This window comes from Lycorma delicatula, chromosome 4, assembly GCF_047948215.1.
Source record: "Lycorma delicatula isolate Av1 chromosome 4, ASM4794821v1, whole genome shotgun sequence".
NCBI classification, from domain to species: Eukaryota; Metazoa; Arthropoda; class Insecta; order Hemiptera; family Fulgoridae; genus Lycorma; species Lycorma delicatula.
The window spans coordinates 186939943-186954490 of NC_134458.1; the positions used below are offsets into that span (position 1 = coordinate 186939943).

General features: G+C 32.3%; 1 protein-coding gene across 1 annotated transcript in view; it reads left to right on the plus strand.

Annotated features, from left to right (window-relative positions):
- Nucleotides 1-1030: 1030 nt before the first annotated feature.
- Nucleotides 1031-14548, plus strand: part of DNAlig1 (DNA ligase 1) — a 117332-nt gene continuing 103814 nt past the window's right edge. The window contains exon 1 of the mRNA XM_075364862.1: nt 1031-1127. Coding sequence (XP_075220977.1) covers nt 1108-1127 — 20 coding nt within the window. The 5' untranslated portion in view covers nt 1031-1107. The remainder of the gene's footprint in view (nt 1128-14548) is intronic.

A 14548-nucleotide genomic window follows, 5' to 3' on the forward strand; every position in this document is an offset into this window, starting at 1 on the left:
CCAACATCAAAAGAAATTCCCACAAGGCAATGTAGTGTTCCAACAAGATATGGTGCCATGACATACTGCCAAAAAAGTGGAAAAATGCTTCAAAGAACGAAACACTAAAGTGCTTCCATGGCCAGGCAACTCCCCAGACTTAAACCCAGTTGAAAATCTTTAGGCAATGTCAGAAAAACTACTCAAAAATGAATTTCACCACAAAAATTGACCTCATTAAAGCAATAATATCGGTATGGTTTCATGATGAAAAAATAAAAAAATATATAAACTACACTATACATGGACAGTATATTTGTTGAATCGATGCGAAATTAAAAACAAAGGACGTATTAATGTGTAGATATTTACAAATTGCACAGATATGATTTCTTTTTTCTACATAAAGTTACTTTTTATTAAATAACATCTGTGTTCAGATTAATCTGTACGTTATTTCAATTAGAAAGATAAAAGAAATTATTGTTTTGCAAAACGATTTTTTCCTGTTTAGCCTCCAGGAATTACCGTCAGGAATTGCTTTAGAGGATGAATGAGGATGATACGTATGAGGTTTTGCAAAACTTGCCACTGATTATGTTATATAATTAGTTACGATATGTATGTAACATTGCATATTTTACAATTTACTTTATATTACATGAATTAGGATATTTTCTGAAATTGATATGATATAAAATAAAATAAAAACATGTATAGTATATGTGCATAAAATCAGATGCATACTGTGGAAATGAAACTTGACAAAAAATAATTTTTGAAAAACTTTCAATTGTAGTTTTAATACAAATATTAACTATGGTTGTTAAATCTCTGTGAATGTGATTACTTTTGAAATTTGTATTCTAATTTCAAAAATCGCGCTCTTTTGTTGATGCAGCAAACGAATACAATGATTTAACGATACAAATTATTTGTTAATGTATTTACATTTAATTTTTATTGCAGAATAAACTGTGAAAAAATGTAACCAAAATTATCTTTCTATTGCTAATTTTCATTCAAAAGTTGCAGTGGTATTAAAATTATTCGTGTAGGCGTTATCTTATTACCAAGCGGTAGTGAGTTTTTCGCGGGAGTTTATCGTCGAGTAATTTAAGAGGGAAGATGTCACAAAAAAGTATTAGGTGGGTTGAATTATTTATTCTTATCTGGTCTTCTAGAAATATATTTTTGATTTAACAATTATGTTTTTAGAGTATAATTTGAGGTACTGTAATTATTAACATTTCTATGCTGCTGGTGATTGAACGTAAGAATTCTCCTAACCTAGAATTAGATGGAAGTTTACCACTTACGTTTTTTTTTTTGACTGGTTAAAAAAGAAAGATTGTTATGTTTAATTTGACTTTTATCAAGGTTTTTGTTAATTTTGTGTTTCTAATTTAACATAAATGCTTTTTCATAGTTGTTATCGCTTAATGCATACAGTTAAACAGTCGTCATTAAGATGTTATTTACCCAAGAATTATTAATTTAAAGATTCCAATTCGTCACACAATACTGATCCATAAATCAAATCTTATTGAATTTATTTTTAAAAACTGGTAACATAAAATTGTTAAATAATGCCATTTATGAATACAATTTTGCTATATGAATGCAAATAAACTTTTAAGTTTATTTGATAAGTTTTAATCTGATAATTATACTAGTCTGATAATCTGTAGCATAAGACCATAACTTTTAATTTTTTACTTAGATTAAGCTTTTTTAATGTTGTATTTGGCTGCTGTTCATTGTTTACCATAGCTTAAATAAGTCTATATAGCTTGTTAAAATATAAATTTAATACATGTCTAGAATTTTTTGTAATTACTTTGATAGCAAAAATGTTATTACAGATATTTTATTGTAGATTTTTGTTGGCTTGGGATTTGTAAATGCCACCACATTTCATGCGGATCCATTAGGTTGTATCAGTAAATATTAGCTTGTATCAGGTTTTAATTATTTATTATTGTTGCTTTGTTACAGTCATTTATAATTAAATGTAAATTGTGTTAAGTTAAAAGTAGGAGCTTTGGTAGAAAGTATTCAAATGTTGATTTGTCTATAAATTCATATGTTTTTTTACTGTTGAGCTCATGTAATCAATGGATTATGGATGATCTAGAATGAAATTATATGATAAAAATACCAGGCTTTAGACCAGTGAATGAGTGCCAGCCTCAAGTTGGGTTTTTTGTGAACAATCGATTAATACATCGTTCTTGAGCAAGCCAATGGGTTGAACTGATTGTATTAAACCTCATGTATCAAGGCTGCAGTAACACAAATACTCATTCATAGACTGGTTGTAGTGGGGTCCAATTAAAACCTGCAGAAAGAGAGGAAGGGATTGGAGGAGATGCAAAGAGAAAGGATGATCTCCCCACAGAGAATCTATGAAATAAGACTACTATACTATGAATACAAATATGTAATTATTTTTCTCATAGTTGCTGTAAATAATTTAGTGCTATGGATGGGGCAGTTAAGAGTTTTCGGATCTTACCTGTTTTGTGTGAAGAGACTTAAACAATTATAATTATAATTTCCTTCTACTTATTGTACTTCATACTTCCGGCATACAGTTACAAATAACTTAACCTTATTTTGAAGCCAGTTGTTTGTTAGGTCTGCTAGGATTTGTTGAAATAAATTTATGTTGCTGCCATATAAACTAAGTATGTATGCCAGCAGTCCTCTACTTGTTTCAGTAGAACTTTATTGTGTTGCATTGTTAACTTTCATTTGTCTATTTAGATATTAGTGTGCACAAGTGAATGTGTGTGTCAAGCTGTAGTGAATTTATATAATGCCGTAGATGACTAACAGTCTATTTGTATCATAGTTTTTGATGTTATTTCATATCATGCATGAATGAAAAGCATTAGAATTGTGTTATTCATATGAAGTAATGGTCATTTTGGGTGTTATTCTATCTGTAATAGGAAGCAATGTTTCGCACTTTTATTTCCTACTGAACTAGAACATATCTTTTGTTTATTTACAGTACTTGCTGAATACCCAATGCTGAGATAAGACCTGGCTAACATTATGTTTAGTGAAAAATCAATTTTCATAAATTTTAATTTTTTCACAGGTTCCCCCCAATAAAGCTACTTGTTTAAAATTTAGTGGGTACAAACTTTTTGGACATAATTGGATAGGTTTCTGTGGTGTGATTTATTTTTAATTCTGCGATGAAAAATTTAACAGATTTTCTTTGCCCAGCAGTAAATAAATAAAATAATTGCATGAAAGGTTAGTTTAGAGCCGATGAGAATATATTTTCTACTTGAGAACTGTTTAATTTTGCCACATATATCTTTTGAGCATATCCACTGATACAGTAAACTAACTCACAAAATCATATCATGTTACAAATACATACATTCATCTGGTTTATGTAGAATACACTGCTCATGAGAAAGATGTCACATTCGCCTGACACTGATTTGATTTTATCTTTAATACAATCCACTAAATCAATAAAAATTCATATTTATATAATCTAGACACCATAAAAGCACAATAGTGATGAAGAAATAAATGTGGAAATGTTGAACATGTTTGTTATTTTTTCTTAATGACTGCTGAAGTTCTGGTAGTTTTTGATTTGTCTTATAAATAACACAGGTTAAAATTAAGGGATTTGAAAGTTGTTTATAATTTGATAACTGATTTTTATGTTATATTGTGCGCTGATTTCAAATATGGCCACTGTTTTTTTCTATCAAGAATTTTTCACAATACTAAAAAAAGAAAATGGAAAAAAGGGATATTGTATTTGTATTCCTTGTGGAAAACTTTTATTTATAAAAAAGTAATAGGACCTTAAGAAAGGATTTTTGTACATTTTCTTATTTCTACGAAGACTTGTATTGTCTTTTTCTTTTCCTTTCAATGCTTCTCACATTTTTTATTGTAGTCAGCTTGTGAATCTTCTCTATGGATGCACCAACAGTAGTCTGCAATCATGTTCACATTCCACCTTCCCATCTCTGTTCCATTTGCTTTATATCTTGGTGAAATCTTTCACTCTGTTCTTCATTTACAGCACCAAGATTTTTGGGGAAGTAATCAATATGAGAATGCAGAAAATGTACCTTCAAGCTCATCGAACAAGTCTTGGAATTTCATTTTCATGTATTCCATGATACTCTTAAAATTTGGGTCCTTATTGTTCCCTAGGAATTTCTTTACGACTTCTTAATAGCATTCCACGCTTCTTTTTCAATGTCCTCCATTTTGGTTTGAAAGGCTTCATCTTTAAAAAGTTTATGAATATCTGGATCAGTGAAAATGCCTTCTTTCACTTTGGGTTCTGACAGTTGTGGAAATTTATGGCATATATATTTAAAATACTCTCCTTCTTTAGTTAGAGGATTTACATATTGTTTCATCAATCCCAGTTTTATGTGAAGTGGAGGTAGGACTATCTATGGATCAACCAGAATTTTCTTATTACATTTTTGCTCCCAGGTTCTAGTAATACCTATGTAGCCATTCTTTTATCGGCTGTCCCATTCATACAAGAAGCAGGGATATTTGGTGTATACTCCCTGCTGCCCAAGAAGCATAGAAATTACTTTAGGTCACTACATATTATTCATTCATGATCGCAATATTTCAGTTAAGACAGAACTAATTCTAGATTCTCGTAGCATTCTTTCAGATACACAGAATGTCCCACCGGCACTAAAGCGTATTTGTTCCCATTATGAAGAATAACAGTTTTGAGGTTTCTTTTGGACGAGTCAATACAGCCTCCATTTATTCACATCATACTTTGTGTTAAACTGCCCTATTACACCAGGAACATTGTTAAATTAATCTTCCATCTTCAGAAAAGTACGGAGTTAAGACTTTTCTGTGTATCTGTACTATGAGAAAGAAGTGCCAGGGGCCAGTAATTTTATTCCTTTAATCTAGATCCTAAAAGTTCTACTGAATGTTTAGGAAGACTTAAATCTCCGACCAAGTCATTCAGTTCATGCTGTGAAAAATGTTGTGGAACTACCAGAAATAAAATCAACATCATCATTATCATAGTCATCATCCTGCAACTCTGCTTCAGAGTTTTTCAGTGTTTCTTCTAGTTTTTCTGGAACTGAAGGTACAGGAACACTAGGGCCGTGAGGTACAGGGTGTATTGCTGAATAACAATTTGGATACACAGTTTCTTTTTTATTTTTTAAATTGAACCCTTGTACATTACAAGAACAAAAGTAGCAATCATCACTGTGATTTTGTGGTTCTCTCCAGATCATTGGTACTCCAAACTGAAAAGACGTTTTCTTACCTTTTGTCCATTTGCATAGCTGTTTCCATAAGTAGAACAAACTGTTTGAGGGGTTCATGTTTTATTTTGGTCATCAAGTTTTACCTCAAAATAGGTGTAGTACCCTTTTTTAACAAAGCTTGTAATATTTGTTTGATGTTTCTTCACCACAAACTCCCCGCAAATATAACATAAGTTATTAGGTGAATTAATACAACCCTTGAAGCCATTTTGAAATATAAAAATACAAGGACAGTAAAATAAAATAACTTCAAAAAATGAAGGAAAACTAAACACTATAGAAGGTTTAGAAAACAATTTAATACTACTAAAACCTTTAAACACAATGTTCTAATTGTGACTGATTTATTTTTATTTCAGTAAAGGGGAGTAGGAATGAGTGAGTGCTAATTGCTTGACAAAAATGACTCATGAAGTCACTCTAATTAATCATATTACATCATCTTATTATTAGTCTCTCATTTTACTTTATCAAACCAAAACTATCAACACTACTTTTATTCATTTCATGTAACCAAACCAATAATAAAGTGTAAAAAAAATTAATTCAGGTTTAATTTTTTATTGAAGGTTTTATAAATAAAATATATTGATTATCAATTTTGAGACTATTTTAATAAATCGATTTACTGAAAAAATGGAACCTGATTGAATTTTTTGACTATTTTTCCTGAAATCAGCATTCAAAAATCTATAAAAATCAGTTATTAGTTTTCTAACAACTTTTCCATTGTTGACCTGTGTAATTATTCCAACTGCATGACAAAACCACATAAAATAGATTTGTTTTTTTAAAATACACTTTATAATGTTTTCAGTCACAATTGTCGTTTACTGTTTTTGATGTTTACATTCATCTGAGTAGTTTATTACAGTAACTTTTTGATGTTATTTCTTTTTGAGAAAGTAGTACACATCTTTTCTTTTGATTTTATTTTTCTAGAGTACAATTATAGAAAATATTTATACATATACTTATATTACATACTATACATATACTTGTTTATATTTATACATATACTTATATTTATATTTATAAATATATATATTTATATATATATTTCAAACTGTTGGTACCACCTAAATATTGTAGAATGAGGAAAACATTCTCCAAGCATGGAGTCATTTTCTCTTAACAGAGATGCAAAATTGCCCAGTATTCAGTTTTCGACCATGATGATATCACTTCCTCTTTTCACTAACATAGCTAAAAATCAAATGACATTGAGATAGTGACTAGAGCGGCTACAGTGCAGGTTGGTTTGGAACCTGTCTAAACACATACTAACTTGTAACCACCTGTGATGATCTCTTCTGTCACATTGCAAAAGTTTCCTGGTGCCCTTTCTGCAATCAATATTGAATAAAGTTACCATACATAAATATGGATAAAATATCTATATAGATAAATGTAGTATTGAGAAGATGGAGAGCATTTTTGAAAAATTTGGCATTTCACAAACTACCCTATCTGGTGATGTTAAAGTTGAGAACACTTAATTCTTTCTCAATTGTATTTGAAAATTTATATTCTAAGAGTCATTGAATTTTCTTTTGTTAAATGTTTATTAATTAAAGTAATAATAAATATTTATTTATTTAATGAAAATTGTTTGAAATAGTGTGTGTAATATATTTTGTAAAACTTTTTGCCAGCTATCACTTTTTCAATCTACTTTTAGGAGTACAGGTTTTCAAAAATCTTCAGTGGATTTGTTAAGAACATACCTTTTTTTGTCTTCAGTCATTTGACTGGTTTGATGCAGCTCTCCAAGATTTCCTATCTAGTGCTAGTCATTTCATTTCGATATACCCCCTACATCCTACATCCCTAACAATTTGTTTTACATATTCCACACGTAGCCTGCCTACACAATTTTTTCCTTCTACCTGTCATTCCAATATCAAAGTGACTATTCCAGGATGCCTTAGTATGTGGCGTATAAGTCTGTCTCTTCTTTTAACTATATTTTTCCAAATGCTTCTTTCTTCATCTATTTGCCGCAACACCTCTTCATTTGTCACTTTATCCACCCGTCTCATTTTTAACATTCTCCTATAGCACCATATTTCAAAAGCTTCTAATCTTTTCTTCTCAGATACTCCGATCATCCAAGTTTCACTTCCATATAAAGCGACACTGCAAACATATACTTTCAAAAATCTTTTCCTGACATTTAAATTAATTTTTGATGTAAACAAATTATATTAATGACTGAAGGCTCGTTTCGCTTGTGCTATTCGGCATTTTATATCGCTCCTGCTTCGTCCATCTTTAGTAATTCTACTTCCCAAATAACAAAATTCTTCTACCTCCGTAATCTTTTCTCTTCCTATTTTCACATTCAGTGGTCCATCTTTGTTATTTCTACTACATTTCATTACTTTTGTTTTTTCTTGTTTATTTTCATGCGGTAGTTCTTGCGTAGGACTTCCATCTATGCCTTTCATTGTTTCTTCTAAATCCTTTTTACTCTCAGCTAGAATTACTATATCATCAGCAAATCGTAGCATCTTTATCTTTTCACCTTGTACTGTTACTCCGAATCTAAATTGTTCTTTAACATCATTAACTGCTAGTTCCATGTAAAGATTAAAAAGTAACTGGGATAGAGAACATCCTTGTCGGACTCCCTTTCTTATTACGGCTTCTTTCTTATGTTCTTCAATTATTACTGTTGCTGTTTGGTTCCTGTAAGTGTTAGCAATTGTTCTTCCATCTCTGTATTTGAACCCTAATTTTTTTAAAATGCTGAACATTTTATTCCAGTCTACGTTATCGAATGCCTTTTCTAGGTCTATAAATGCCAAGTATGTTGGTTTGTTTTTCTTTAATCTTCCTTCTACTATTAGTCTGAGGCCTAAAACTGCCTCCCTTGTCCCTATACATTTCCTGAAACCAAATTGGTCTTCTCCTAACACTTCTTCCACTCCTCTCTCAATTCTTCTGTATAGAATTCTAGTTAAGATTTTTGATGCATGACTAGTTAAACTAATTGTTCTGTATTCTTCACATTTATCTGCCCCTGCCTTCTTTGGTATCATGACTATAATGGTTTAGGTTTTGATTTTATCCTTATTACAATGATTATATCGCTATGCATTTTGAAATACTCTACTCTCTTCCCTATCTTCCTGTTCATTACGAAACGCACTCCTGCCTGCCCATTATCTGAAGCTGAGTTAATTATTCTAAAATCACCTGACCAAAAGTCGCCTTCCTCTTCCCACCGAACCTCACTAATTCCCACTACATCCACATTTATCCTATCCATTTCCCTTTTTAAATTCTCTTACCTACCAACCATTTTCAAACTTCTAATATTCCATGCTCCGACTCGTAGAATGTTATTTTTTAATTTTCTGGTAGCCTCTTCCCTAGTAGTCCCCACCCGGAGATCCGAACGGGGGACTAGTTTACCTCTGGAATATTTTACCAAGGAAGGCTTCATCATTGCTATATGAAAATGCAGAGCTACATTTTCTTGGAAAAAAAGCAGCTGTAGTTTTCCATTGCTTTCAGCTGTGCAGTACTCAGAGGACTGAGTGATGTTGATATTGCCGTTTAAGTTGTCCTGACTTACGCCCTTAACAACTACTGAAAGAGCTGCTGCCCTCTTTCAGGAATCATTCCTTAGTCTGACTCTCAACAGATACCTCTCTGATGTGGTTGCACTTTCGGTCCAGCTACTCTGTATCACTGAGCACTCAAGCCCCCTCACCAACAGCAAGGTCTCATGATTCATAGAGGAGGAAGAACATACCATCTGTAACATTTTTTTTTTGTGATTTTGAATTGAATCTTCGACAAATTCAGGATATGCAGTATATTATGCATATGTTTTCTAAGTTACTGAGAATTCATCCTTGAATTAATCTTATTATAGATAATAGATGTATTATAATAATAATATATATCTATAATCTTATTATAGATAATAGATGTATAATAGATGTATTATAACCTCCTCTATGAATCATGAGACCTTGCCGTTGGTGAGGGGGCTTGAGTGCTCAGGGATACAGAGTAGCTGGACCGAAGGTGCAACCATATCGGAGAGGTATCTGTTGAGAGCCAGACTAAGGAATGATTCCTGAAAGAGGGCAGCAGCTCTTTCAGTAGTTGTTAGGGGCGTGAGTCACAATGACTTAAACGGCCGTATCAACATCACTCAGTCCTCTGAGTACTGCGCAGCTGAAAGCAATGGAAAACTACAGCTGCTTTTTTTCCAAGAAAATGTGGCTCTCTGCATTTTCACATAGCAACAATGGAGGCGCCTTCCTTGGTAAAATATTCCGGAGGTAAAATAGTCCCCCGTTCGGATCTCCGGGTGGGGACTACTAAGGAAGGGGTCACCAGAAAATTAAAAAATAACATTCTACGAGTCGGAGCGTGGAATGTTAGAAGCTTAAAAAAGGTTGGTAGGCTAGAAAATTTAAAAAGGGAAATGGATAGGGTGAATGTGGATATAGTAGGAATTAGTGAGGTTCGGTGGGAAGAGGAAGGCGACTTTTGGTCAGGTGATTTTAGAGTAATTAACTCAGCGTCAAATAATGGGCAGGCAGGAGTAGGTTTCGTGATGAACAAGAAGATAGGGAGGAGAGTGGAGTATTTCAAAACGCATAGTGATAGAATCATTGTAATAAGGATAAAATCAAAACCTAAACCGACAACGATTGTTAACGTTTATATGCCTACAAGCGCCCATGATGATGATGAGGTAGAGTGTGTATACGAAGAGATTGATGAAGCAATTAAACACGTAAAGGGAGATGAAAATTTAATAATAGTTGGAGATTGGAATGCAAGCATTGGAAAAGGCAAGGAAGGAAATATAGTGGGTGAATATGGGCTGGGCAAAAGGAATGAAAGAGGGGACCGACTTATAGAATTTTGCACGAAGTATAATTTAGTAATTGCCAACACCCAATTTAAAAATCATAATAGAAGAATATACACTTGGAAAAAGCCAGGCGATACTGGAAGGTATCAGATAGATTATATCATGGTTAAGCAAAGATTTAGAAATCAACTCGTTGACTGCAAAACTTACCCTGGAGCAGACATTGATAGCGACCATAATTTGGTGATAATGAAATGTAGATTGGGGTTTAAAAACCTGAAGAAAAGTTGTCAGATGAATCGGTGGAATTTAGAGAAGCTTGAGGAAGAGGAGGTAAAGAAGATTTTTGAGGAGGACATCGCAAGAGGTCTGAGTAAAAAAGATATGGTAGAAAATGTAGAAGAAGAATGGGAGAATGTTAAAAAGGAAATTCTTAAATCAGCTGAAGCAAACTTAGGCGGAATAAAGAGAACTGGTAGAAAACCTTGGGTTTCAGACGATATATTGCAGCTGATGGATGAACGTAGAAAATATAAGAATGCTAATGATGAAGAAAGTAAAAGGAACTATCGGCAATTAAGAAATGCTATAAATAGGAAATGCAAACTGGCGAAAGAAGAGTGGATTAAAGAAAAGTGTTCAGAAGTGGAAAGAGAAATGAACATTGGTAAAATTGACGGAGCATACAGGAAAGTTAAGGAAAATTTTGGGGTACATAAATTAAAATCTAATAATGTGTTAAACAAAGATGGTACACCAATATATAATACGAAAGGTAAAGTCGATAGATGGGTGGAATATATTGAAGAGTTATACGGAGGAAATGAATTAGAAAATGGTGTTATAGAGGAAGAAGAGGAAGTTGAGGAGGATGAAATGGGAGAAACAATACTGAGATCTGAATTTAAGAGAGCATTAAAAGATTTAAATGGCAGAAAGGCTCCTGGAATAGACGGAATACCTGTAGAATTACTGTGCAGTGCAGGTGAGGAAGCGATTGATAGATTATACAAACTGGTGTGTAATATTTATGAAAAAGGGGAATTTCCGTCAGACTTCAAAAAAAGTTTTATAGTTATGATACCAAAGAAAGCAGGGGCAGATAAATGTGAAGAATACAGAACAATTAGTTTAACTAGTCATGCATCAAAAATCTTAACTAGAATTTTATACAGAAGAATTGAGAGGAGAGTGGAAGAAGTGTTAGGAGAAGACCAATTTGGTTTCAGGAAAAGTATAGGGACAAGGGAAGCAATTTTAGGCCTCAGATTAATAGTAGAAGGAAGATTAAAGAAAAACAAACCAACATACTTGGCGTTTATAGACCTAGAAAAGGCTTTCGATAACGTAGATTGGAATAAAATGTTCAGCATTTTAAAAAAATTAGGGTTCAAATACAGAGATAGAAGAACAATTGCTAACATGTACAGGAACCAAACAGCAACAATAACAATTGAAGAACATAAGAAAGAAGCCCTAATAAGAAAGGGAGTCCGACAAGGATGTTCCCTATCTCCGTTACTTTTTAATCTTTACATGGAACTAGCAGTTAATGATATTAAAGAACAATTTAGATTCGGAGTAACAGTACAAGGTGAAAAGATAAAGATGCTACGATTTGCTGATGATATAGTAATTCTAGCCGAGAGTAAAAAGGATTTAGAAGAAACAATGAATGGCATAGATGAAGTCCTACGCAAGAACTATCGCATGAAAATAAACAAGAACAAAACAAAAGTAATGAAATGTAGTAGAAATAACAAAGATGGACCCCTGAATGTGAAAATAGGAGGAGAAAAGATTATGGAGGTAGAAGAATTTTGTTATTTGGGAAGTAAAATTACTAAAGATGGACGAAGCAGGAGCGATATAAAATGCCGAATAGCACAAGCTAAACGAGCCTTCAGCAAGAAATATAATTTGTTTACATCAAAAATTAATTTAAATGTCAGGAAAAGATTTTTGAAAGTGTTTGTTTGGAGTGTCGCTTTATATGGAAGTGAAACTTGGACAATCGGAGTATCTGAGAAGAAAAGATTAGAAGCTTTTGAAATGTGGTGCTATAGGAGAATGTTAAAAATCAGATGGGTGGATAAAGTGACAAATGAAGAGGTATTGCGGCAAATAGATGAAGAAAGAAGCATTTGGAAGAATATAGTTAAAAGAAGAGACAGACTTATAGGCCACATACTAAGGCATCCTGGAATAGTCGCTTTAATATTGGAAGGACAGGTAGAAGGGAAAAATTGTGTAGGCAGGCCACGTTTGGAGTATGTAAAACAAATTGTTGGGGATGTAGGATGTAGAGGGTATACTGAAATGAAACGACTAGCACTAGATAGGGAATCTTGGAGAGCTGCATCAAACCAGTCAAATGACTGAAGACAAAAAAAAAAAAAAAATGTATTATAAATAAATTACCCTATTACAAGTAAGAGATTATTGTTATAACTAATCCATTGTCATTATTTTAAGTTATACAAATAGAATTTTAGAGTGCTTTGACGCATTTTTCTTTGGTATGATACTAATACCCTTTTTTTCTGGTATATCAATATTTGAAGTAAGTCCACTACAGAAATTTATGTGATACTGAAAAACAGACCAAAACTGGTCATAAATAGTGTATCAAGGATTAATATGACTGCACTTTTCTCAGTAGAAAAAGAACTTTGAGACAGATATATATTTGTGTAGCATGGTACATACATATATCACACAAGAGTTCCAGTTTAGAGTGGAATTAAATACCAGAAATCTCATCTCATTCAGATCATTTTGTATCATCTCTCTCAAACGTATCATGCAAGGACTTTTATTTTCATTTAGCAGTAATGCAGTAATCAATTTCTGTTAACCAGTCTTATCTCAGTTCTAATTATTACTATTATCTTCAATTGTAATTATTTGATAGGAGATCAACATGGAGTTGATTTCATAAAGGTTCTCAATACCTGAACGTACAGTTATGAAGTTATCGGTATACAAAACTAGTTTAAGATACAATCAGTGGTAAATTGTTAATCATAACATCAAAGAGAAAAATTTTTATCTTATTAACTAATTTATTTATTCTACAGTTTCCTTTCTCCTGCAATTTTACAAGGGAAAAAGTAAAATTACAACTCATAAAGTCTCATTACTTTCACTAACTTCAATCAAAACTTAATTTAACCAAATAAATTACTCCCTTATCAAAACTAACATAACAAATAAAACATAACTAACAATGTTATTACTTCTTTTATTAAAAAAAAATTGTCAAACACAAAGGAAAAAAAATGATATGTATATATTTATTTTTTTAGTCAATCTTTTAAAGACCCATATTCCTCTGTACTAATATACAAATTATAAAACAAATTGATCTACCTAAGTACAGAAATATACATTGGGATCTGTCTAAACGCATACTACATAGTGGGCTAGAACTGCTGTTTAATTCGACTTATATAAGACCCCTGATGTTTTTGTAACTCTTTATAAGTAATTTTCAAAAAAAAATTAAAATTAATAGGATTACTTTGTAAATCTGTTAATTATTTGAAAATACATTAATTTTTCAATATAAATAATACAAATACTACTTATTTAAAATATAACAGAGTTCAATTACTGATGTTAATAGTTCCATAAAAAAAATTGCTTGTTGAAAATTTTAGAAGTACAAAGGATGCGTAAAAATATGTATAGATAGCGGTGGAGGATTTTTGAAGAAATGAGTGTCTTTACAAAGTGAAGTGGAAGAGGTTAGTAATAGTGCAAGTGAAGAGTACAGATGAGAATGCACTAAAACAGAAACCATGAAAAAAAATACAGAAATGCCATTGTTGCGAATAAATTTAAGTATTCTGTAGTTAAAAAGCTACTTATCATTTGTTTAGCAGAACTGGTATAAGAAAATCATGAGAAGGTGTCTGGGCACGTCCAGTGGTGGTCATTATTGAAGATTGATGAATCACCAAGATTCACAGTTGCCACAGACTTGAAATTAGGTAATTTGTGTAGGGATTACGTCTCGTTCAAGCTATTTTCCTTGTACATGGTGCACTGCACATAGAACAAATTACACAATGTTTCTCCGCTGCGGACGCTTTCAACCTGTTTGAAACAGTACGAGTCATGGAAAGTAGGGTGGAGTAAAAAAGAAGATTGTTGAGAGTGAATTGTAAGCCGGAGCAGAATGTCTGCTTGCCATTTGTCAGCAGATTTCCGAGAAGTTGTCGATTGCTTATTTTCCGCAGTTCTACAGCCAGATTATATGAATATCAATAATTTTTGTGAAAGTTATTTGAAATTAAAAACTAATGTAACAACAAAGTTTCATGCTGCTGTTTTTTCCACATTCCTGATGTTTGCTCCAGATCTTATTTGGGACTGGGCCCCTACAGCAAACAGCCCAGCAGATCAATGT